The following is a 26,272-nucleotide window of genomic DNA, read 5'->3' on the forward strand; positions in this document are numbered from 1 at the left end:
TCAAGGACTGGGTTTCCATCTGTGATCAGAGATGACAACGAGCAGTGGGAAAACATGCCAGTAAATGTGTTATTAGTTGAGAAATCCTATTCTAGGAAAATTGAGACTTTCTGGGAAGTTTTTCTTCTGAGCTGTTTTGGCACAAGTGAACTGACACAATCTTTTGGAGATGTCAAACCTAATCATTTTAACTTCAAAAAAATTTTGAAGTATGTCTGTAATAAAAAACACTGGAATGAAGAGTTGCAATAATCACCGCAGAGATGGGCTCCATTTAGCTGCTACCTGCATGGTTACAGCAGTTTCTCAGGATATGGCAGAAGCAGCTCCACAAACCTGTGGAGCAGACTCATGGCTGCGTCTACATTAACACTACTTGTGAACACGGACATGCCTACAAATGTAACGGTCTGCAGGAGCAGATCTGCAGAGCAGCGCAGCTGGCGTGGAGTACCCGGCTGCCCCCACTGCGTGCCATTCAGGGGACTTTTGCTTCAGAGGAGCTCAGGTCTGGCCCTTTGGACTTGGCCAGCTGGAGTGTAGTAGCGGTGTCTTCGACTTACTTTCCTGTTCGGTATCGTCCATTTTGTGTGTCCCAGGGTTCATCTGGGACGCACGCTTGGGTAGGTAGCACGGGGCAGGGTAGGGGGGGGCGGTCAGTGAGGAGCACTGCTGGCCTGAGGCAAGGTGGGGGCCAGTGCAAGTGCAGACCTGCTCGGTCACATCCTAAAGCTGGGGGGGCTTCAAGCCCGGAGCAGACGCCATGTAGACGCTAGGAGTGTAGATGCTGGTAGTATAGTATAGCAGTACTAGTAGACCTGGGCAATGTAACCCAGCAGCCGCTTGTCAGTTGGTCTGTAGAACTGTTCTCCTTCAGCCTCGGCCTGGCCCCTTCAGCCAAAGGCAGGGAGGGTGACTCGCGCAGCTGGCTCACGCCCTGCTCAGAACTCCCCCCCTCCTGGAGGGCTGTTCTGTTGCACTGGCACACGTTCTCCTGGGGACCTGCTGTTCCACCGCAGCGGCGTCCTCCTCGCATGTTACATTGCAGCGTGCACCGTGAGGGATGGCGGTCGGCTCTGGCCTCTCCCTTGCTTTTAACAGCCCCAGGCCGCGATCAGGAACGCGCGGCGCGAGCCCTGCTGCAAACGGGGCGGGTGTCTTACCGGCAGCGTTACCGGCGCACCGGTTCTGCTCCCTCGCCTCCTTGCCACGCGCTGCCGCCCGCACACCGGGGCGCAGGTTCCCGGCGCAGCGAAGCCGCCGCCGGCTTCGGCCGGGGGGCGGGGCACGAGCCGCAGGCCCCGCCCCGCCCCCTCGGCCGGGGACCCTTCCCCGGCGGCGCACGCGGCGCACGGCGGCACCATCGCTGCGCCAGGCGCGCGGCCCCGCCCCGCCGGCCGTTGGGCGGCCGCGCGCTCCCCTGGGCGAGCGGTGGCGCTGACGTCACAGACCCCCCCCCGGCGGCGGCGGCGGCGTTGCGAGGCCGCCTCCAGTGAGGGGCGAGGCGGCGGCTGGCGCCCGCGCAGTGACTGCCGGCGCGGCGGCGGCGCTCTCGCGAGAGCGGGGAGCCGGCTCGGTTCCTGGTTGGTGGGCGCCCGCCGGGAAAGCCGGGGCGGCAGCGGGGACGGGCCTCGGCCGGCGGCCGCGCACCGCGCTCGGCGCGCCGCTTCTCCCAGCTCCCGCCGGGCGGCCGCCCGCAGCGCGCAGCCCGCCGGGCGCGGGCCCTGGGTTCCGGCGGAGCGTTGTCCGCGGCGCGGATCATGTCCGCCGGGCAGCCGCCGCCGCAGCCGGACGAGATGCCCGCGCCGCCGCCAGGCGCGAACGGCAGCGAGGCCGCGGGGACGGCTTCCTCCGCCGCCCCGCCCGGAGCCGACGTCGAGATGGAGGTCAGGCGCTTCTCCCCGGCGGGCCCCCCATCCTCACACCCCCTTTCCCGGTTCCGCGGGGCTCGGCGGCGGGCACGGGGGCCGCGGCGGTGGGGGGGCGCCTGGCTGCTCGGCGGCAGGTGTCCGCCATGAGGACGGCGCCGGCGGGGCGTCCCCGGGCCGCGTGGGGCCGCGGGAGACAATGGAGAGGCGGGCGGGGGCGGGCCGGGCCGTGCGCCGCGGCGCCTCCGGGGCGCTGCCGGGCTCCGGCGGGAGAGAGGGCGGGAGGGCGGCGGCTGGGGGGTCCCTGCGGTCCCCTCAGCGCCCGGGGTGGGGGCCCGTCCCTCCGCTCCCCTCAGCGCCCACCGCCGCGCGGATCCCCCTGACGTCGTGTTCCTCCGCCGGCTGCGGCCGCGGGGGTTGGGGGGGGAGGCCTCGCCGCCTGGTCGATTCGTTATTTATGTTCTGTGGAGCGGGGTCATGGCCCCCGGCCTCTCGCTTGGCTGCGGGGTTCGGGGTTCGCCCCCCTCCCTCGGTACCCGCTTGGTGCAGGCAGCCTGCCGGGCCTTCCTCCCCTGCCTCCATGAAAAGCCCTCCCGGCGTCAGAGCTTCCTCAGCGCCCCGCCGGCCCGTAGTCTGGCGAGCAGTAGGGTCTTCTGTCCTCTGAGGTGATACAAAACTTTTTTTTCTTTTTTTTTAATTGGGGCGGGGAGGGTACAGGCCGTTGTGTGAGCCGTTGTTTCGGCAACAGGTGCTTCTTCCAGAAATTTCAGGGGGTTTGAGCGACTGCCTGCAGATGCCGATTTTGCCGGAGCATTGTGTCTTTAACGCGATGAGGAAACTGGTTGGTCCTGCTTGCGGCGCTGGGTGTTGTGTGCTCTGAGTCACGCTGTGCGGTCCAGCCTACTCGATCTAAATAAATTTGCAAATGCCATGTTTTCCGGAGGAGCAGGTCGCCAGAGCACTGTGGGTAATGGGTCCTGCTGGAACCTGCCGAAACGGGGCAGCTGCGGGCCGGGCCGGGCCGGGCGCACCGAGGCGCCAGGGCTGCTCTGCTCGCGGAGGCGAGTTGGCGCTTCGCCTTGGGAAGGGGTTGCCTTGCACCGAGCCAAGCCCCGGGTGAAATAGCCTTTTGGTCCCCTGAGAGACGGCTTTTCCTGATCGTCGGCTAAATCGCGGGGTTTTGTCATCTGTGTTGTGCGTGGTGAGGTCAGACGGTGCGCTGCTGGCTGCGGTTCGCCTGTTGGGCGTTCCAGGAGAAAGGGGAGTTTCGTACAGAGGTTCGAACGGTCACTGATAGGTGGGTGTTGGTTAAATCCAGTAGGAGATTAAGTAAGAAGATTTGAGTACGAGTTCAGAAGATCTTGTGGTGCAACTTTTTATGCTCGGTTCTTGATATTTTGAAGGGCAAAGGCAACGCTTCTGCTAGGATTTTTCTCTTTCCATGTGCCTTACCTGCCAGAGTTCTGTGAGGAAACAACCGCCCACAAGCATCCCATGCTCTGCCTGCCTTTGTTTCATGTTGTTTCTTACTTTCCTGTTCCTTTGTTCTGTGTCAGCCAGTGAAGATTGAATTTAGCTCAGTTCTTGGCTCAGTTAAACAGATGGTTATTAATGATTTTGAAGGCATCTTATTTGTCTCCTTTTCTCACCTTTTCAAAATTATTTTGTAATATGCTGCCTTAGCATGTTTTACCAGGGAAGGATTATCCCATTTTTTTTGGTTTTAAGAACAGAAGATGAAATTAAGCATGGGAGATGATGGGGAAAGGGTTAACCTATTAACAAGGCAAGGATAAATAAGCCCTGACCTGAAAGAATAATTGAAGGCAGTATGTAAAGGATTTGGCAGGAAGGGGATGAGGGAGGACTGCCCCCTCCCAACCAGCTTGTTTGTTTGCCTATTAGTACTGATTCCATTGGTGATAACAACAATTATTTGATTTAATAAACTAAATAGGGAACAAATGCAGTGTGTCTAAATTCCTCTGCTTCCAGGACAAAACTGCAGTCCAGATTCTTACTTAGACTTGTTCCTTTGCTACAAAAGGATGAGGGATTGGGGTAACCTGCAAAAAGGAAAAAAAACCACCCCAACTTTGAAACTACACTTGCCTGGGGACCAGAGCTAGTTCTTTCACAGTACTCTCCAGAGCCAGCTTTAGGACCGTTTTGGCTCAGCACCCTAGAATCGCCATGCCAAGCTCCTGGACCACAGCTGTCTCTCTCATTCACATTGATGTGATGCTTTAATGATGTAGCTAAATCGGATTACAGAGATCTAGCTCTGTCCCTCACCCTGTGGTAGGGATCTTTGATCCATCTCCAGGTAATTTTACAGTAAGTAATAGAAAGCTGACTATATCAAAGCAGCAAAAGATGGCTGTGCCATCTGATGTAGATAGATGATAATTTGAAACAAGCTTGTTGTTCTTTACGTAGGTATCTTCCCTTGTTCAGAAAGTAATTTTTTTTCTAATTCTTTTTCATCTCAGGAATCTTTTGATGATGCATCACCAGGAAAACAAAAAGAAATGCAGGAAGCAGATCCTACATATGAAGAGAAAATGGTATGTAATATTTGGGACTAAGTATAGCTGTCCAGTACTTGTGTAGCCGCTTAAAATAGAATTGAGTTTTCTGCTTGTTTAATATCTCTGAACTGGGTTTATAATTTTTTTTCTAGTTATTAAAAAATACTAAAGTAACTTGAAACCAAAAAAATATCAAGAAAAAAAACCTTCAGACCCTTCTCCTTCTTAGCGTTTTGTTCACTGGTCCTCTGCTCTTTCTCCGTTTCCATTGCAGTCGTTTGTGGCAATAATTGTTAATGTGTTTTGTTGTTTCCAGGAAGTATAGTACTAGCAGCTGTGAGGTGCTCTAGATTTAGAAGAATGATATAATGGGAAATATTTAAATGTCTCAGAGGAAAAAAAAATCATGAAAAGCTGTCAAGTTGCTTTTGAAGTTGTCTGGAGAGTTGTCCTTCCTGTAGGCAAGGGGGATTATGAAGAGTTGAGTGTTCAATTTCTCTGTCAGAAATGGAAAGATTCTCTAGGAAAGCGCCCATAAGTATTTAAATGGCTGGTACCTTACTTTCTCAACATATGGAATCAGTTGAAGTCTAGAACCTTTTTTAGATCATGGTTGAATACAGGGAAATAATATCAAACTTATTTTTAGACCACAGGAGTAGCAGTCCTTTGTAGGAAGAGTACATTAATTTGTAGCTGGGGAGGTGAGCAGTAAAAAGAATGGTTTGGCATAAGGCTTTGAGTAGGCACTGCTTTAATTTTCAGTGGAAATATGCTTTCGTAGGAGGACTACAGAATAAGCAGAGGTTCTTTCAAACAGTTTAGGGGTCAAAGTAAATGAAAGTTAGCTTTCAAAATTCACAGGAGGCTGAGGAAAGGTTTGCTGTTTGGAAGTGCTGATTGTAAGCCTTGGCCAGCTGTTCAGCCCTTTTACTTTGTCTAGACTGAAAGGGATTTTGTTAGAATTTTCTGGAATTTAATTTGTTCTTTGTGAAATTCTAGTTGGGCTCCTTGTGAGTCTTTTGAAGATGGGTGATTCTGTGCTTCATGGGTTAGGTAGGAGAAAACTTACTATTTTTATTATTTTTTAGTTTTTGTAATGTCTTGAATGTAAGAGATGGAGCTGTCTGCTCCTCACCATCTTCGTGCATTTTCTTTCTCTGTTCCCCTCCCCATTTTCCTTTCTTCCTGTTCATATATAATTCCAGTGTTTGTGACTTCATGTAGAATTTCTCCATAGGAAAATGAAACTTGATTCTTCTAATTTGCTGCTTCCAGTGTTGTTTCTTCTTGCCACTGAAAATAAGCCAGTCTTCTGCTCATTTCTTTGTGCTGCTTCCTGGCAAACTGAAGGAAGTGAACTTGGAGTTGTCTTTTCTAGTCTCTAGACAGACACGACTACGGGGAGGATTGTATTTTACTGTCGCGATAGTCAGAAGATGGCAAAACAGGAAAAGTTTCTCTGTTGACAGGAGGAGAGCTTGAGGTTGCAGAGTACAGCCTGTTCTTGTCTGTCCCCTATGTAAAAAATACTGATCATGTTTGTTAGTCCTTTGAAGGAGTAGCCTTAAGTGCAATGAAAACAAGTTGTGGGGATGTGTGTACAGCGCCGAAACTTGCAGAAGATTCCTCACTAAAATTTTAGAATGAGGCAACTTTTGCTTAGCACTCTGTATCTCTTCTCTTTTGCACAGCCAATGAAACAAGTACTTAAAAATAAGGTTCAGCAATTTGAATATCAGTAAGATCTTACCTAGTTTAAACTTCAGAAACTGTTGAGAAGTAAACAAAAAAACTCACAACCTACGAAGAATAGACAGGGAAGCTTAATTCAGTGGATGTGGATTGTAGCTGCCTCAGTCAAGCTTGAACTGTAGTTAGAGCAAGTCTGACTCTTCTGTGGTACATACGGGATCTCTTTCTTGGTCTCTTTCTTCTCTAACTCTGTTTTCCTGTCTTTTACGTAGTTCAGGATCGGCTTGCTTTAAAGAGGAGAATGCTCACAGAGCTGGCATTGCTCTTGCAGAAGCCTGGAACATGTGGTCCTTTTTACTAAGAAAACTCACTTCCTGTAGCTGTGCAAGTTGCTAAATACCAGGTTACGCTGTGGCAGCTGGCAGAATGTCAGGGTGGTGGTTGTTAAGCTTGGAGCTGTTTTCTGTCTTGATTGTCTGTTCTAAGGTTTTGATGTGGCCTGGGGAAGGTGTGTTGATTCCCAGTGGAACCTGTCTCAAAGGAACTGGACCCTTTAAACACTCATATTGTCTCCTGTAATCTTTTTTGCACAGCAGATAGGGCGACTCATATCAAAGTGGACAGGCTGACAAGTTAGGTCGGCTGAGCGTATCTGAGAGGTGGCTGGTGCTGAAATGGGTGTTCTGGCTTGTAGCTATGGGCTCTTCTGCCCCCTCTGCTCCCTCTCATGCCAGCTCTTCAGCTTATCTGGCACCACAGCGAGGTGGTGTATCTCACTGAGCAGGCAGGAAACTAGTGCAATAAGAAATAGTTCTTGGTGGGTTGGCGAGATGAGCGAGGTCACTGAAGGATCCTTGCCTGCTGGGCAGGGGTAAATTCCTGGGAGTGGGAGTGTCATCTTTGATAGGATAAGGTTGTTAAGGGTAGTCTGGCCTTGTCTAGTGACACTCATGCGATCTTTTTGCCAAAGTCAGATTTCAGTTTTGGCGCAGGTCTGTCGCGCGACTTTGATCTTACTGTGTAGCAAAGGCTAACCTTGACCCAAGAGAAATGAACATTGAGTCTGTCAGCAACGGTTACGTTGTTGATGTTGATCATCTCTTCTTTGTTATTGTAGCTATGTATGTAAAGAAATGTGAATCTGTATTGTTTAAAAAGCATTTGTTAGCTTTTTCTTCTGAATGAATAGATACTGTAATGTCTCACACTTGTTCCACTTGATTTTCCTTGTCAACAGCAAACAGACAGAGCAAACAGATTTGAATATCTGCTGAAGCAGACAGAGCTGTTTGCTCATTTCATTCAGCCTGCTGCTCAGAAAACTCCAACTTCACCTTTGAAAATGAAGCCTGGACGACCACGAATAAAGAAGGATGAAAAACAGAATTTACTGTCAGTTGGCGAGTGAGTGATGACATGTAGGCCAGCTTGTACTGTAATTATGGATTTTGTTGTACTTTAGAAGCGTAAGTTAAACTTGCTAGTCTTTTGTCTTATTTTGGTGTGTATTTTATGCTATATAATTGCGAGTTTTTTTCAACTGCCCACCTGGAAGTTGAGGGTTGTTTAAGAAATCTAGGAGTTACAAGAATTTTGTATTGGTGGTAAGGCACTATCGTGATTAAAAGCATTCCAGCATGAGGAAAAGTGGGAGAAGTAGCGCACTTGTGTCTGTGAGCTGTAGGAGTTTGTGGAGAGCATCAGTGTACAGCACCTTGCAGGCAGCTTGAACAGCAGAAGTCTAGAAATTTGGATTGCCTTCATTGCAGCTTGTATAGCTAACGGCGCGTCTAGCGTTTGGCAGATGTTCCAGAACTCTTAAATAAGTCTTGTTGCCGGTCTTGTAGTTAAAGGCCAGTAATGATGCACAGAATTTATCCCTTTCCGGTCACTTTGCTCTGATATTTGAGTCTGCTAACAGCGTGGTCATCTTATGTTATTAAGACGCTAGTGGCTGTAAGAGTTAAAAAGCAGCATTTCAGTTGATAGCTAAACGTGAGTTCTTTTGAAGAATCTTGCTAGAAGCTTCTTTGGGTGTTGGTGGTCTGTACTGCAGTGACATTAGATTTCATTTCAGAACAGCTTCACATCTTTTTAGTTTAGCCAGAAACTTACTTCTTTCTTGCACTTTTTCAGCTACCGCCATCGTAGAACAGAGCAGGAGGAAGACGAGGAGCTGCTAACAGAAAGCTCCAAGGCAACTAATGTCTGCACTCGATTTGAAGAATCTCCATCATGTGTGTTTCCCTTTTTTTTTTTTTTTTTTTTTTCCCTCTCTGTTCTTTTCCTTCAAGATGTCTAAAATGAAGTTTATTTTGGTCTTTCCCAGTTCCCCCAATGAATCATTTTTGGGGGACAGGAGATGGAGGGGAAAGAAAATCCAGCACTGGTCTAATAGGACCAAATGTATGAGGGAGGGACTGTTTATTTTCAGTGAGGCTACATAGATCATCCAGTGAGTCTTGCCCTTTAGAAATCCAGTTGCTATATTTTGGTTACTAGGTGAGAGAGAGTGTTTTTCAGTATGCATCTTAATAATTTTTATATATGTAATGTGTCTTCTGATACAATTTGAAGTTCCTAACAGCTTTCTGTTCATTGAACAGAATTCAGTATTCTGTTGTTTTAACCTTTGACTGTGTTCTGATCTGGGCGGCGGTGATAGAGTTAGAACTTTTATGTGCTTTGGGTTCTTGCAGAAAACAGAGCTGTCGGAGCAGCTTGCAGAAACAGTTAACATGTCGCTGTCTCCAGTCTGCCTCGTGCTGGGAATTTACTGCATGAACTTTGCTACTTGATTTTGTTCTGTAGCTTAGATAATTGATGTCAATTAGCCGGCAAGGGGTGGTGAAATTCTTTTAAGTTTTTACAGGTCTTTTCATCTGTTCTTTCGTGTCTTTTAGATGTTAAGTGGGGAAAGCTGCGTGATTATCAGGTCCGTGGACTGAACTGGCTCATCTCTTTGTATGAAAATGGCATCAATGGTATCCTGGCAGATGAAATGGTATGCATGTAGTCCGTCTTTCGGGGGACTTGTGAACACATGCGATACAATACAATTTTAGTTTATATATATATACGTTTAATAGCACAAAATGCGGTAATAATTTGCCAGATCTTTTCTACTACGTTTTAAGTCACTAACATTACAACTGTCACACACATCTTAATTAACGGTGTAGGCAGTTTTAGAAATAGGCGTATGACAAGGGAATCTGTCAACCATTAGAAAAAAAGGATTCAGTGGAGAGTAGTTGTTCTATAGAATGAAGTATCCTCAGTTTTTTCTCTCTAAATTGTAACTATTTTGTTATGGTATTCTCAAGCTGTCCTTGTGAAGAGAGCGTCACATATGAGAAGAGCAACAAATGCGGAAATGCTTCCTGTTGTTGTTAGGGTGAAATGCCGAGAGCAGGACACAAGTGTCCTGTGTGGACTGATCTCAGCAGCAAGAGCTACGCCAGTGGGAAATTTTCTGGGAAAAATGATGCAAAGATAGATACAGCTGGAGAGCTGCATTAAAAATTTCACACCGTGACCACATAACATTTCAGTCAGCACTGGCTGTAGTAGCTTTTGCTTCTGTTTTTATTATTTTTCTCTGAAAGACAAGGGTTGAATGCAGAATAAATTGCAGTATTTTGACGGGCAGATACGTTTTTGTCCTCTAAGTGATCTTAGTTGTATCTGGTTTTCATAAGGAGCAGGTAAGGAAAAACAAAAATCTAATTACATTTCAGTATGCTGTATTTCTTATACCTTCTGGTAATTACTGAGTAATAAAGCTTCTTCAACATAAATTACAGACAAATGAATTTAAATTATTGTTCAGTAACATGTTTTACTTTTGTAGTAAATCAAGGATTTTCTTCAGCATACGTGCTTAGGAATAGAGTAATTTTTTTTTCTTTTTTTTGCTGAGTACAGTTCTAAGTGGAGCAGGCTTGTTTTAACAAAAACAACTGGGAAACTTTTTAAGTCCTTGGGTTTGTGGTACTCCAAAATCCATCTTGCGTTGAGGAGTTAAAATATTTACTATTACATATTTTTAGCTTTATTCTTAAATATTAATCCTTTTGAATTTATGCCTTTCACACAGCTTGTAAACACTTTTCCACATCTTACACCAGGTGGAACGTGGTTATTTTGAAGACAAAGACTTGAATTTTGGAAGCAAACATAACTTGTGCTGATGGTTTTTGGTTTTTTTAAATCTCATGTGCTTGAGTCATAATCTTTTTGAATTATTTCAATGATCTGGTTTTTGCATGTCTTCCTCAGTGTTGTTTTAATTAAAATTCTATGCTGAAAATACAAGTTTTTAATCTGTCTGTTAAATACAGAGCACTTAAAAGAAAAAAAACATCTAAAGAAGCTCAGTATTTGTTTTATTCTTTGACATATGCAGCTGTTCACATTTATGTTTGGCTTTCTTCTCACAAGAACTGACATCACGTAGTGGCCTGTAAAAGCCTCTTTGCAGGGTTCTTGATTTATTCACTTTATTTCAAGTTTAAGAGAATGCATATGTCCAGTTTCTAAAGTTCGTTGACATCTAAATAAGTAATAAACAAAATCGAAATTTTATGAAATAACGTTTTCTTGCACTTCAAAGCATGTGTCTTATATGAAACATAAGGCAAAATTCTGACTTCATAATGTCACTCTCTCTACTTTTTTTATTAAACGTGGGAAGCTATACAAGCTTTTCCTAACCAAGATTTTGATGCCTTTTGTGAGCAGCAGTGTATTTAATAGATCTCACTCATTTGTTCAGGCTGCTGTGTCTTCCATGTTGTACTGGGGAGCTTGCTCTTGGGTTTTTTTAAAGGTGTTTCCTGAGAGATGTGTGGTTTTTTCTGACACAATGTCTCTTACAGGGTCTTGGGAAGACACTGCAAACAATTTCTCTCCTCGGATACATGAAACACTACAGAAATATTCCTGGTCCTCACATGGTGTTAGTTCCTAAGTCCACTCTACATAACTGGATGAATGAATTCAAGAGATGGGTACCTACGCTTCGAGCAGTTTGTTTGATAGGTGACAAAGACCAGCGAGTAAGTTTTGATGTGATTGTTTCTGCTGTGTAAATCTAGCATGTGATCTTGCTGTCCTTTACCTTTTGTTCACAGGGAAGGATATTAACTTGGATTTGTAGTGGTTAAACAGTCAGGCCTACAAATGCTGCCTATTTAAAATATAACCAGCTTAGAAATCACATGTATGTTGCCCAGGTATTGCTTCGTCACTGTACGCTCCTCATTTCTTGGCCAAAGATTTTCTCTCTCCTTTTGCGAAGGCAGTACACTATGTAGACCAACAAAACCCAACAAGTCTTAAAATAGGAAAATGAAGTATTTGATGTAAAGTGCTGTCATTTGTATGAATATATAAATCTATAAAAAAGGAAATTTGCTTTCTCTCTATACGGTACAGCACATTGTATTGGCTGTAAGAGCTACTCTTAAGAGGATTATGGAGTCTCACTAAGGAGCTGTTTTCTGAAAACAGGCGTCAGCTTGATGTTGGAGGGGACATGGTGGCTTGGTCAGTAAAAGTGGTACATGAATGGATCTTATTCAGCTTCAGTGTTGTCAGAGAAAATATTGTTCAGTTGTTCAGTTTCTTATGACTGTACTGTTTCAGTCATTCTCTTTTTGTTAGTTCAGTATCAATTCTTTGCTACCTTTTTTTTTTTTTTTTTTTTTTTAGCCTAGCAAAGAAAACAAAAAAACATGGAATGTGATGGTGCATCTGTAGATTTGGCAACTAGAGATACCTGTGTGTTTATGGAAGGAAGAGTTATTACCGGTGCCATTGAAATTCCACTTTTGTCAGCAGACTTTTTTTATTCTAAGGGCATCTGGCTCTATTTTCAGTTTGTTGGGTTAGAAATTGCAAAACTATTGATGGAACTTTAAATAGTTGTGGAGGTCATTGGTCCAGGTCTCATATCTCGTGGGGTTTTTTTAGTGCATCTTTTCTGAATTCAGTATTTTTTATTCTTTCTTCAATATATTTCTTGCTTGTTTGAGTTAAGTTCTTGACATTTATACATCTCTCTTTTGAATTCTGGCTAATTACTGTGTCCGCTTTCAACTTTGGATGTCAGCATTCTAGAAATTGTTCAGTTAGCCAAATAAAGCTGTGCTTGGGATTATTTTTTATATTCAAAACCTACTGTTTTCTAAACTAAAAGAGAAAACAAAACAAAGCAAACGTACAGAAGATTAATTTTGAGTTCTGATCTTAGAGTTCAGCTATTGAAAGCCTTATGCGTGTAGGTAGTCATTCGCAGTTTTCAAGCCAGATGTTAGAGCTGAAAGCCCTTCCGTGCTCTGCCCCAGGGGCTTTAGCAGCTTCAGCACTGACAGAATTGTCAGGATTTGCCTTGGTTGTATGTTATATTGCCTCTCTAAATAATTTCATCTTTTCATTTAAATTTAGTAGTAACATTTAACAGTGCTGGTGTGTTCTTTTTATTTCAGATTTGTCAAAGCCTCAGAAACTAACTGTAACCTTGATTTCTAGGCTGCCTTTGTCAGAGATGTGTTGCTGCCTGGAGAATGGGATGTCTGTGTAACATCATATGAAATGCTTATCAAAGAGAAATCGGTATTCAAAAAGTTTAACTGGAGATACCTAGTTATAGATGAAGCCCACAGGATTAAAAATGAAAAGTCAAAGGTAATTTATATTTTCACTGAAGGAGACATTTGTGTGGGTTATTAGGTGGCGGTGTGGGGACTAGTAATATTTTTATATTTGCTCATGTTTTCATGTCCTTCAGTTATCAGAAATTGTGAGGGAATTCAAGACTACAAATCGGCTGCTATTAACTGGAACTCCACTTCAGAACAACTTACATGAACTCTGGGCACTTCTTAACTTCCTTTTGCCAGATGTCTTTAACTCATCTGAAGTAAGTTTTCATTTCTGCTAATCAAATTAAATGAACTTGCTTGGTTTTCCACATTGGAAAATAGACCTGAATACGTACACCTGGGGGTGTGTGTGTGTGTCAGTTACTACTGATAATGATAGATTGGCAGTTAGAAATTTTTCCAGAATTGCGAAGTGTAGTAGGGTAGACTATTTTTCTCAGCTTGGCCATTTTTAAGGGCTGTTGTGAGTTAGCAGAAACAAGATGTTTTTAAAATCATGTGATGATCTCTGCTGCATTTCAAAACAACTTTAAGGGCTAAACCAACTTTGTTCTTTTATTTATTTAACTGTAAGTTACATTATTTATCTAAAAGTTTTTTCCTGTGAGTTCAGAGATAGTATGTAAGGAGCAACAGACTTCACAAAGTGAAGCATGTGCTTAACTGTTTTGATGAATTTGGAGGGTAACAGCTGTAGAAACAGGGGGGAAGCCTTGTGGTGCATTACACCAAAATTGTACTTTTTCCTTTTGATCTTTCATCAAATGCTGCAGTAGTATGTTTCTTCCAGATGGAATTTGTCCAATGGAGTGATATGAGTGAATCCTTTTAGAATAGAAAAGGACTCATGTATTGGTTCTTGAGGGTTGTTTTTTTTTTTTTTACTTGTGATAGTACAGAGGTTTTCTAGTTTGTTTGGGTTTCGGTTTTTTTGAAGACATATTATAAAGCTTTCCATAAAAATAGACCAAAGAGGGTAATTTGTTCTTTTACTTACTGCCTGTGTAAGAGAATCACACTTGTATTTATTTACCATTGTAATGGCATTGCACCTTGAAAGGAAACCTCACACATACCAATGATTTTGTTGATACAGGACTTTGATTCATGGTTTGATACAAACAATTGTCTAGGGGATCAAAAGTTGGTGGAACGTCTTCACATGGTGAGTCTTTCTGCTTTTTGTATGTGTTACGCTTACCTAAGTTAAGTTCTAAATAATTCTTCCAACGCTTCTTGTGACAGAATATTAGGGTAGGATAGCTTATTCCAGAAACTGTGGTAGACTTTCAAAATAGGTTTATCAAGCTTAGAACGTGATCCATTTGTTGAAAAGGAAATGGTTTTGGAGGGGAGAAGAAGGGTCAATAGTTCTGCCTTTCAGCATTCTGAAATGCTTACATAAAAAATACTGGCTATGAAGAGACTATATTTCAGTCAAGCAAAATTAAAAAAAGAACCAAGGGGCATAGAACCATCTGAAAGATGATTCTGGCCTAATCTTGGAGTCTTCCAAAGAAAGCACGTGTATATTGCCATGTATGATAACTCTCCATATAGACTGCTTTTTCAGACGATCTGGTAACGGCTCTGGTGTTTGAGCATTTATGACAGTCTGTCAGCACTGGTTTGGTCTGTGGATCCGCTCAGTGTTTCATTTCCAAAACCTGTTTAATGGTGTATCTCTTTCAGGTGCTACGACCATTCCTTCTACGTCGCATTAAGGCTGATGTAGAGAAAAGCTTGCCTCCAAAGAAGGAAGTTAAAATTTATGTGGGTCTCAGCAAAATGCAACGAGAATGGTAATTCATGTGCTTGACTGTGCTGTGGTTAAAGTTTAGAAGGAATGTGCTGCTTGTGACTAGATTATTGTGTGGAACTTGATCTAACTCCTTCTGGTGTACTCCCAACTCGTACATATTTCCTTGTGACACTTTTGTGATGACAAAACCATGCATATCAAGGAGAGTTACCTGGTGAAAGGAGCAGGAGGGGGAGCTGTTGACTAGACTTAACCATTTAAAGAAAGGCCAACTTCATTTTAGTTAAAAAAGTTTTTTCTTTCTTTGATGTAGGTATACACGGATCCTAATGAAGGATATAGATATCTTGAATTCGGCTGGGAAGCTGGACAAAATGAGACTGTTGAATATCCTCATGCAGCTGCGGAAGTGTTGCAATCATCCGTATCTTTTTGATGGAGCAGAACCTGGTCCACCTTACACAACAGATATGCATCTGGTCACCAACAGTGGCAAAATGGTAGTATTGGACAAATTGCTACCTAAGTTGAAAGAACAAGGTATGCATCTTGTTGTTGTTTGAGGGTTGTTTGGTTCAACAATAGAAATGAAAGTTGATGCTTCTTAATGTTTTCATGCATCCTGAGCAAAAAACAGCACACTTTAGCCAGGATTATTGTTGTTTTCTAGCATGATACCAGCTTGTCAAGCACAGTATCTTAAAAACAATTTGTGAAGTGCCTTCATAAATAATTGGGTCAATTATGGCTTTTTGTAATGGTAAAGTGTTCTGATTTTTTTCCTTTCTTTTCTTTTGTCCCAGCTAAATTGAGACCACAGAAACATCAGTTCATCTGGGCTTTAGGCTTTCTTTCTTAGCGTTATTAGCTGTTTGAAACATAATCATGTTTGCATTTTAGTCACTCCTTTGATTTGCCATGAACTACCATTTCAGATTCAAAGTCTTCATGTAGGGTTAAACTCAAATCCTTTGTGAAATGTTGGTCTTTCTTGCTGGATGTAGTTTTGAGCAGCACCTGAGGTTTTTTCAGTGAATTTTTTTAAGGCATGCAGACATGGGGGGACCGCTCAGTTATTTTAAAGTTATTTGGTAGTAGGGACAAAGCTCTGGAATAGATTACTGTAAAACTCAGTCGTCACAGAATTTTTGACTCTGGAATACATTTTTAACTCATTATTTTAATGAGAATGCTTACTGAAGTAACTTGGCTAAAGGAGTGGAGGAAAGTTTGTGACTGGGGAGACATTGCAGAAAAGTAAAACCAAGTCCAAACCCCAGCCTTAGGTAATATAAAAGTAATCTGTACTTTGTGTCCAGGTATCACTCATGCAACTGTGGCGAGATGCATCATTGCAAGACTGAAAAAAAATAATTCAGTGGTTACTGTGCTTTTTTTGATCATGGTTTCTTTCTGCTATGAGGCTTCTTGTTGAGATGTGGCAATGAAAATTGGCCTGGTCTTAAATCAAATTATCATTTTACACAAAGAGTTCGTTATTAGACCTTGAGTCCCAAAGGACAAAAAATAAAAATCATACTAGGAGAATATAGGGGGAAGTGGAAGCTTTGTAATATTTTGTTTTACCTGCATCTCTCAAATAGGTTGGAGATGGTTGTGTGTATGTGCATAAATTACTGTACATTTATGTTCTTTGGAGGTTGTTCTTGGCAGGTAAATGAACTGACAAGTCTTAAAGAAGAACTTTCTTTCTAGGTGTCTGAAACACAAAACACATACTTCAAAATTTCATTGTTTATACTCCTTGACGTTTTTATATTTGTGTTACCATCTTGCTGTGCTGTGTCTGGGAACGTTCTGATAAGAGGTACAACAGAAAAAAAAAAAAGCCAAAAGGCAGCCACTAACTAGACTAATACACAGTAAGGCAGGCGAGCCTGGCGGCAGCGCAGAAGCCTGCCAGTTAGTGGCTGAACAGCCACGGATTGAGTCTGGCGGGCTGCAGCACCTGCAGTCATGTCTGTGGTTACCTGGAACCCTTCTGGCCCAGGCTGGGCACGTTTTAAAGCCCCACACAGCCGCTGTGACAGCAGCAGCTGCAGCCCTGCGTTACGTACTGGGTTCTGAAATCCCAGTGGCTTTTCTTTGTAGTACATGGAACTGTCCGCTTGCCCTTTCTGGTGACACAGACTTGCAGAGTTTGGTAAATTTTAAGTTTTACTGAGACGTAAGAAAGCTTTTAACCCAAACAGGTTCAAGAGTCTTAATCTTCAGTCAGATGACCAGAGTCCTAGATATCTTGGAAGATTACTGTATGTGGCGAAATTATGAATATTGTAGACTGGATGGACAGACACCACATGACGAGAGACAGGTATTTAAAATTTCAAGTGTTTCTTTAAGTAAAAATAGTACTTGTAAAATATTTGGTTCAACTGATATGTGCCTTTTATTTATTTAGGCATCTATTAATGCATATAATGAACCCGGTAGCTCAAAATTTGTGTTCATGTTGAGTACGCGGGCAGGAGGTCTCGGAATCAATTTGGCTACTGCTGATGTTGTCATTCTGTATGATTCAGACTGGAATCCTCAAGTAGATCTTCAAGCTATGGTAAGAATCCAGATGGAAATTACATTCTTGTTTCTTCTCTTTCTCATGGAACTTCCTAGAAATGTGTGGCATGATGTAGTATTTCCAAAATAAATTAGTATTTTTCCTGGTTTAGCTTAGAAGTAAGATTTGTAAGACTGCTTCTTGGTTCCGGTGCAGCTTCCAGGGTGTGGAACCCTTAGTCACATTGGGGTACAATGTGTTATGCAGGAGGAAACGCTGGGTGCGTGTTACAGTATCCTTAGCAGTATTTAATAAAAAGACCCTGCTTTGGTTTTCACAAAAACAAATCCCCCCAAAACCCTAGCATGTTAATTCCCAATCTGTAAAGCTTTACTCCTGTGGCGAGTGGAGGTGACTGTGTTTACACTGTCTTCTCTGAGACCCTGGAAAAGAGACAAAGAGCAGCTGAATTAAACTTCTCAAAAACTGCTTTTACAGGGGTGATAAGTGAGCAAGCTCCATTTAGTAGACATCTTTTATATTTTTTTTAGGCTGATTTGCATGCATCTCCAACCTTGGAACATGTCAGGAGCGCTACTTATCACATAAGAAAGTAAAGCTGTTTAGAAACTACCAGTGTTTTTTGAGAAAGGAGGCCTTTCAGTGACAAATATTGGATATTTCTTCATAATTATTCAGTTAAGCTGTAGGTAGGTTCTCAAGTATTCTAGCAAAAAAATTACTTCAGAAGAATGATGTAACTGGCGTTTGGAAGCTAAAGCAAGATAGTTCCAGCTGAAGGTGTCTGTTCAGAATGCTGATTCTCACAGTGGGTACTACTTGCCAGTCGGGTGAGGTGGTGGATTGTATTTTTCTTGAAATATTCATGGCACAACTGAACAATAGATTTTGGTCAGTACAGAGATAACTTCCTAAATACGTTGGGTTTATAGAAGGTTACATAAGGTCAGGAGCCATCCAGGCTTCTCCCCAGTGTGATTCAACAAAAAACCCCACACTATTTTTAGACACGACATCTAGAGACATATACTCATTGCTGATGTTATTGAACAAAACCACCCCAAAACTTGCAGTGCGGATAAGAATGTGCTACCTGGGTAGTCACGTTAACAATGTTTATAAAGATTTAAGTAACCTATGCTATTCCATTTTTTTAAACTAGGATGTTGAAACTAATGAAAATTGAAGAGTAATTGTATGGTAATTCTCTTTATTTTTTTTTGCCTAGGATCGAGCACACAGAATTGGCCAAACAAAGACTGTTCGAGTGTTCAGGTTTATCACAGACAATACAGTGGAAGAAAGAATAGTGGAACGTGCAGAAATGAAGCTCCGGCTAGATTCCATAGTCATTCAGCAAGGCAAGTATATGAGGACAGTTTGTTTGTCTATATGATGTGATTCTCTTCTCCCCCGGCCCCAGCTTGTAAACTATGGCAGAATCAGCTAGTCCAAATGCCTGGGAATGCTGCTTTTGCCTCAGCTGAACTCCAAAGGTAGGGTGCAAAGGCCTGAGCCACTTCAAAAAAATTTATTTTACTGTGCAGGCGTAGTAGGCTTTTCCTTATCTCCCTAGTGATACATACGTACAAGTGTGTATAATCAGATATCTTTTTTTTTTTTTTTTTTTAAAGTACTCAACTTCTCCTGTGAAGTGGAGAAATTAATGCCTTTTTTAATAGATGGGGAGAAGTCATAGCAATGTAACCTTCTTGGTGTCTTGGAATTGGTACCTTTATTCCTGAAAAAAGGATTCAGTAAGCTTTAGACTGGAAATTGTGAAAACATGCACCATAACAAAGCTTATATGGAAGACCTCACATCCAAAATTGTTTCTTGAACACAATTCATGTATAATAAAGCAAATGTATGTGATCCCTGGGTAGCTTTTGCTGGCCTCCCCTCCCCCGCCTTGGAATTTCCTTTACCAAGAGAAAAGGATATAGCTTTAACGTGGAAGTGCAAGAGGAAAGAAAAATACTGTATTGCTCCTTCTGTAATGCAACCTTTTTAGTTAATTGCTATCCTCCAATGCTTTGATCTTCAGGAAGACTGGTGGATCAAAACCTGAATAAACTTGGGAAGGATGAAATGCTGCAAATGATTAGACATGGAGCGACACATGTGTTTGCCTCAAAGGAGAGCGAGATTACAGATGAAGATATTGACCACATTTTGGAACGAGGTGCAAAGAAGGTGAGATGGAATTTTAAGAAAAAAAATGGAAGCCCACCTGTAGACTTAAATTTGATGGCAAAATCCCTAGATGATTGTAAGCTGGAGAGAATAGGGGATGGCTGTTGAGGGTTTTCAAGTCGGTCAAGGATGTTTGGGGTTTTTTTTCTACTGTTGTGAATCAGATGTTTTATAATGAAGTACCTTTCAAAATTGCTACTGTTTTGTTTTTGGGTGTTGTGTTTGTTTTTTTTTTACCCCATCCAAGACTGCGGAAATGAATGAAAAGCTTTCAAAGATGGGTGAAAGCTCACTCAGGAATTTCACAATGGATACAGAGTCCAGCGTGTATAATTTTGAAGGGGAAGACTACAGAGAAAAACAGAAGGTAAACGCTTAAATTTCTTCTGGAGGAAAGCACTAAGTTGTATGAAGGAGCTATATTTATTTAAGAAGTGTTGGTTAAGATAAAATGTAAATCTATAAAACCTAAGTTTTAATACTTATTTAATGAAGTAGATGCACACCTAGTTTTATATAAAACTTGGAGCTGGACTGAATGTTTTGCAAGGCTTAGTATTAATATTCTTTGGGGTGGCGGGACTTGTGTTTATAGATGGCATTTACAGAGTGGATTGAACCACCTAAACGAGAAAGAAAAGCCAATTATGCTGTGGATGCTTACTTCAGAGAGGCCCTTCGAGTCAGTGAGCCAAAAGCACCCAAGGTGAGTTGACTGACTTAAAAAAAAAATAATTGTTCATATATGCAGGATAAATGGTTAAAGCTGAAAGCAAGAGATTGGACTTTAAAAATGAATAGTGCAGGTTTTATGAATATAAACTGGGGAAGCAATTAAAATTTGGAAAAATCCAAATGATTTGGGAGAAACTTCTGTAACAAAACAGTAAGAGCAGGATGAAACTTGTAAGATGTTAGGAGGGTAGCACCAACGTGTTTCTTTCTTTATTTTTATTCAAGCAGCTGTGAATTTTCCTTACCTGTGGAAGATTTACTTATTGCTGCTTAGAACATGGGAACTTTTTTTGGTGGGATGCATGTGTGGCTCTTTCCCCAGCCTTCTCTTCCTCCCAAAAGACCCTCTCCCGTTTCCTCTCGGGTCTTTTACTTTTAGAATTCTTCATGGCTGTAGTTGTCTCTTGCATGGTGAGGCCTTTTTTTTTTTTTTTTTTTTAGTTAAGACAGTGCATTTTTGTAACAATAAAGCTTGCTTTTTTTTTTCTTCTCAAAAACTGAAATCAGTTATTACAAGCAAACAGATTCTGGATGTGAAAGGAAGTCATATACAAACTTTGTATGTGTTTCAGGCACCACGGCCTCCAAAACAGCCAAATGTACAGGACTTCCAGTTCTTTCCTCCACGCCTGTTTGAACTATTGGAAAAAGAGATTCTCTACTACAGGAAAACAATTGGGTACAAGGTAATTAAAGAATTCAGGCATTGCAAAAGGTTGTGCAATAGTAGGAGAGTATGCACTTGTCCTGCCTTTCACCCTGTTTTAAAAGTAGTAAAATAATGTTGGGCTGAACAGATCATTAGGATATATAAACAGAAAAGTGACAATTAGCAATTATCTGTGAAACATTAAATGTTATAACATGCAAAACCTTTCAGGTACCTCGTAATCCCGATCTGCCAAATGCAGCCCAAGCACAAAAGGAAGAACAGCTTAAGATTGATGAGGCTGAACCTCTTAACGATGAAGAACTAGAAGAAAAAGAGAAGCTTCTAACCCAGGTATAGTTGGGTCTTCAGCGAGATCAAAGCCGGCTGAAGCTTGCTTTGTGTTACAGCTGTTACAGTATTACAGGAACATTTCTTGGTGGTTGATGCACACACAGCTACAGATTTTGTTCTGGCTGAAAAGAGGTTTAGCAGTAGGTTTGTTGTGGGCCTGGGTGCCTTTGAAGAACGTGCACCAAATTAGCGCACTGGGAATCTACTGCGTCTGACCCATGTTCTGTGTATCTTAAGCCTGAAGAGTAAGAGCTACCCCAGTGTCAGCCTGGCCTCCCGCGTTTGCGCTGACCGTAGGCTGTGATATGTTCCCTCAGCTGTGGGACCCTGCAGACTGGCTGCAGAGCCGAAGGTGCCGCTTTCCACGTTATTTAACACATATGTTCTGCCAAAGTGTCACTGCCATGTGGAAGCGAATCCTGCAGGACGAATGGTCCGTTTTCCTAACCTATGACTGGTAGTGGATAGTGTCCCTCTCTTAAAGAGGGTGTGAGCTACATAGGTATATAATTAGGCAGCACGTACATTTAAGTGATGTAAAACAGGTTAATGCCTATTATGCCTTATTAGGGTATTATATTTTCACATTGTATTTTGGGGGGGGGTGGGACAGGATCTTGCTGGAGTAGTAGTGCACTGGAGCAGTTCACTATAAAACCAGTACAGTCAGAATGTTTTACTGCCGACTGTTTGTAGAAATTATTTCTAAGATGAAATTGGCTTATTTTGGCAGCTGATAACTTCAGCAATACTATTTCTGTCCCTACTGAATATCACCACAAGAAAGCTTTAGACTTTCTGAGGGAGGGGGGACCAGGGAAAATGGCTGATGGGGTCTGTGAGGCACTTGCTGGGCCTTTTCGACAAAACAAAAGCATTATAGACACTAGCTGCTTCACTTGAGGGATTTTTCTTCTTAAAATGTGATCTCTTGTTCTCTTTCAGAGAATACTGGTAGGAGGGGTTAATTTATGAGCTGAAGACTTTTATCCAAAACTAGTAGGGCAGTTAGAGAAGCCGCGCTAATCATGACACTGTGTTTAGAAGGAGAGACTACAGTGACAGCAGTATGAAACCAGTTTTTCTAACATCATTAAACTGCAGAGAAAGCAGAGCTTAAATACTGTTGGAGTAATGGAAGTGTTACAGGTGCTTTAAAAAAATCTGTTAAAACAGATCTGGAGACAGACAAATCCTGAACTTCTGTGCAATGTTTCCTTTTGATTGCTATAAAGGGATTCACTAACTGGAATAAGAGGGATTTTAACCAGTTCATCAAAGCTAATGAGAAGTGGGGCCGTGATGACATTGAAAATATAGCACGAGAAGTAGAAGGAAAAAGCCCAGAGGAAGTCATTGAGTATTCAGGTAACTTACTTTTTAAGTAGTCGGTGCTCTCAGTCCGTGTCTAGTGCTGCTTTCCTAGTTTGAACCGCCTGTGAACCTGGAAGCAGCTTACTTCGGAGGATTTTTTACAGGGCTCTTTAAGACTTTCAGGGTGGAATTGTACTGATGGATTTGGGATCTGCTGGTCTGGATTTTACCATATTTAGCCCCTGCCTAATTAAAGCTGTACTAAAATGTGAATGTAAACTATTACTGACCCACCTTAATATATCCTGAATCTGCTCTTAACTGGATAGTGCTGTCTTCAATACTTGTTAGTTTTTTGCAAAAGGAAATGCTCAGAAACAATGCTTGGCTGGGGAGATTTCACTTTTCCTTAGTAGTTTTCACTAGAAAACTACTGATTAGTTTTCTTGAATCTTTGCACCTTTATTACCTCATCCTCATCAAGAGTGGGATACAGTAAACATTTTGTGATGGAATATGTAACTATTGGGTTTTATAACCTAAGTCCAATTGGCTACTTACCTCTGATGTCTCAGAACTGTTTTCTGCTGTAGTGCAGCTGCAAATTCCTGGGGCTACGTTTCTAAAAGTATATAGCAGCTTACAGATGTGAAAAACTCTTTAAAAAAAAAACAAACAACTTTTATTGAAACACCCAATTGTCTTCTAGAGATTTGCTCTTGTATTTGGCCACCCAGTTGCCCTCCTGCTTCCTGTTGTAAAAACGTATTGTCATTGTATTGATTTCCATGTTAAGGAATGTTTTTTCCTGAGAAGGAAATTGACTAACAAAAACTTTTCTGGCACGTGTTGCACCTTGTTTAAACTGAAGACTCCTGTATCTACCCCCTTCAAAATAGCATCTGTAATACTGCGACATGTGATACCAGGAAGCGAAGGTTCCTTATCGGGTAAAAGCACGCCTCTTGTTAGAACAGCAGTAGGTTCTGGTAAAAGGAAGTAACAACTAATGTCTTTTTTTAAGGTAAAAACCTAACTTTTAAAGATGCATGCTAAGAAACTAACCAATTGTTCTTTTCTTAGCTGTGTTCTGGGAAAGATGCAATGAACTCCAAGACATAGAGAAGATCATGGCTCAGATAGAAAGAGGAGAAGCCAGAATTCAGAGACGAATCAGCATCAAAAAAGCACTTGATACAAAGGTACCTTAGCTGGGTTTCTTGCTTCCTTTATTTCCCTGTGCCAGCGAGGTGAGGCGAAGGACACTGTGCCTAGCCAGCGTTACTAATGTGTGAACACATGGTGGGCATAGTGTTTGCCTCCGTTGCATATTCCTCAGCAGTTGCTTCCTATAGCTTTTCCATTCTATAGAAATGCTGTCCTGGCTGATGGCTATGATGAAAACTTGGTGTGTCCTAACCTGTTGTTAGTAACAATTATCTTTTGTCGTACGACAAACAGTTCATAGTGCCATATAACAAACTGCCCATAACTACGTGCTTTTGGAAGAAGCGGAATTTCATTTGGACCCATATAACTGAAAATGCTATATATACATTTAGAGCACTTAAAAAGGGAAGACTTACCAAGCAGGGGCAGCTTTCATTCTGCTGTGTGCGTTGCCAGTCCAGGTTTGGTAGTGAACAGATTTGGGGTAAATTAAGGCAGTGGAATCAAATTCCCTCCCCCTGCTTCAGGTTTGACTAGTTAGTTCTCTCTTCTAGGGCAGTCAGGGGAAGAATGGTGGCTGACTCAACCAGAACACAGCTGAACCATGTGCTACAGTCTCATGTACCTTTGTACTCTTACGCTGATTTTGACCATTCCTGAGGATTTGTGTGTTGAAAAGGATGCTTGCCATTTGAAGCCTGGCAGATCTTGACTATTTTCGTATGTGGCAACAGGCATGAAGTTAGCTGTTAATCAAAAGATGACTGACAAAGCTGTCTGTTGTCTAAACCAGAATTTACTAATTTAGATGGTGTTGGTAAATGTACTACCTAGAACCCACAGTGCCTTACGTGTGTGACTTAGCACCAGGGATCATTAAAAATATTTAGTTTTCTAACTTGGCATTGTTCATCTGCCTGTCTTCATGTGGATGTATTGCTTTCATATAAAACAGTTCCATGCTAATTTTGAACTATTTCTTAGTTTTATATGATCTTATTTGTTTTATTTAGATTGGCAGATATAAAGCCCCTTTCCACCAGCTGAGAATATCATATGGTACTAATAAGGGGAAGAATTACACTGAAGAGGAGGATCGCTTTCTGATCTGTATGCTTCACAAACTAGGATTCGATAAAGAAAATGTCTATGATGAATTAAGACAGTGTATCCGAAACTCCCCGCAATTCAGATTTGACTGGTTTCTCAAGTCCAGAACTGCAATGGTATGTGTTAGTCTGTTTTGCTTTTTTGTTCATGAATGCCTGTGACAGCACAGTTACACACCAGGCTGATTAAATAGCTTCTGAAATACCGAGGTATGCGTATGTGTACATTACATTGGATTAGATTCTCGTAGACTTTCTAGTAACTGTGGAGTGTTGATGTGGATGGCAAAAGCAGTAAACTAAGAAGTCTTGGGGGAAGAGGAAATGAAAATTCCAAGGTACTGTTTTTCAAAATCAATATGAGTTTGAGTTAAATACAAGCATGTTTTTAAAAGCAAATATCTGTGATCAGATCCATTCCTGCGAAGTCAGCCAGTAACCATCAAACTCGCCTGTTCAGAGGCATTTCTAACATTCCATCATGATTTTTACATTAAGTGGCTGCCTGATGTAGTAAGTTACTATGTTGTGCCATTTAGGAGCTGCAAAGGAGATGCAATACTTTAATCACCCTGATTGAAAGAGAAAACATGGAGCTGGAAGAAAAGGAAAAGGCAGAAAAGAAGAAACGTGGACCAAAACCATCTTCGGTAAGATTTAAAAAGGCGTTTCTATGGGAAAGCTCATTTGAAGACAGGATACTTTTCTAATTGACGACTGATATCTAAAGTTACTTGAAAACAACAACTCTTAGAGGGCCACGTTCAGAGCTGGTTAAAGTTCACGCTGTCATTCAGCTAGCGCAGTTGTGGATGCCAAATAAAGGAAAGTAAGTGTAGGTTCTAAATTGTAGCTCACGTGCTTTGGAGCAGATGAACGACTTAGTTTCGGATCACTGAGATATGGTATGCTGTGTAAGTTTACCCTGGTAAAATAAACCACAGATCTATTTTGGTCTTTCTGCATATCTGCAAAGAAAAGTTGAGAGTGGTGGATTAAAAAGTTTCTTAGAACTGTTCACAGAATATTTAAACAAGTATTTAGAAATACCACTTCATAAATGGGAAGCATTGGAACATCCTTCTTTGCTTCTATACTCTTTTTACCTCTGCATAATCGTACTCTTCCCGATATGGAAGAATACAAAACGATGACTATCCTGAGGAAGATGTGTGTATTTGCCATATTACAACATTTGCAAGTTACTGTATTCTAAAGCTGCCAGGGTGTAAACATGTTGCTTGCTTACAATCTTTTTGTATCACAGTAACTTAGTAAAAAACTTACCTTACAGGCACAGAAGCGCAAAATGGATGGTACTCCTGATGGTCGTGGAAGGAAAAAGAAGCTAAAGCTGTGAATGCAGAAGTTTTTTAATCAATAAATTTAAAAAGTAGTTCTTTAATTTACGGGTCTTCATAAGATGTACTGTATAATGCTCAACTATTATGTCATTAAAGGACATCGGGTTCATCTGTTTACTGAACTAGGAACATAGTACTTAACGTAGTTTCACTTTTTTAAATGCAACAGCTGTGCTGAATTTTTTTTACCATTAACACTTGAAGTAATAAATAGGCTTCATTTATTAATAAGGCCTCGCGTGACTATTTTTCATTAATGTTTCCACTTCAATACCTTTTTAGTCATCCCCCAATTTTTTTTCCTCTTAGAGCGTTGTG

The 26,272-nt window shown here is 42.0% G+C and overlaps 1 protein-coding gene across 1 annotated transcript; it reads left to right on the top strand.

The window, feature by feature from the left end:
* The first annotated feature begins 1,556 nt into the window (after positions 1 to 1,556).
* SMARCA5 (SWI/SNF related, matrix associated, actin dependent regulator of chromatin, subfamily a, member 5) lies at positions 1,557 to 26,185 on the top strand. Its single transcript, XM_055796010.1, has 24 exons — positions 1,557 to 1,886; positions 4,361 to 4,435; positions 7,332 to 7,498; positions 8,231 to 8,331; positions 8,998 to 9,098; positions 10,975 to 11,154; positions 12,629 to 12,784; positions 12,888 to 13,019; positions 13,859 to 13,927; positions 14,455 to 14,564; positions 14,838 to 15,064; positions 16,738 to 16,859; positions 16,947 to 17,099; positions 18,292 to 18,428; positions 19,115 to 19,259; positions 19,507 to 19,626; positions 19,855 to 19,965; positions 20,567 to 20,680; positions 20,875 to 20,997; positions 22,233 to 22,365; positions 23,395 to 23,513; positions 24,495 to 24,707; positions 25,130 to 25,240; positions 25,885 to 26,185. Exons 1-24 carry the CDS (start codon positions 1,761 to 1,763, stop codon positions 25,948 to 25,950), a joined length of 3,111 nt encoding a protein of 1,036 aa, XP_055651985.1. The 5' UTR covers positions 1,557 to 1,760; the 3' UTR covers positions 25,951 to 26,185.
* The last annotated feature ends 87 nt before the right edge of the window (positions 26,186 to 26,272 follow it).

The sequence above is a fragment of the Falco peregrinus genome, chromosome 2 (genome assembly GCF_023634155.1).
Source record: "Falco peregrinus isolate bFalPer1 chromosome 2, bFalPer1.pri, whole genome shotgun sequence".
Taxonomy (NCBI): Eukaryota; Metazoa; Chordata; class Aves; order Falconiformes; family Falconidae; genus Falco; species Falco peregrinus.

Bases quoted from the DNA above. Each gene is read 5' to 3' on its own strand.
- SMARCA5 (XM_055796010.1), top strand. From the start codon at position 1,761: ATGTCCGCCGGGCAGCCGCCGCCGCAGCCGGACGAGATGCCCGCGCCG. The intron at 13,020-13,858 runs GTAAGTTTTCAT...TTGTTGATACAG, and splicing joins ATGTCTTTAACTCATCTGAA to GACTTTGATTCATGGTTTGA. The intron at 14,565-14,837 runs GTAATTCATGTG...TCTTTGATGTAG, and splicing joins AGCAAAATGCAACGAGAATG to GTATACACGGATCCTAATGA.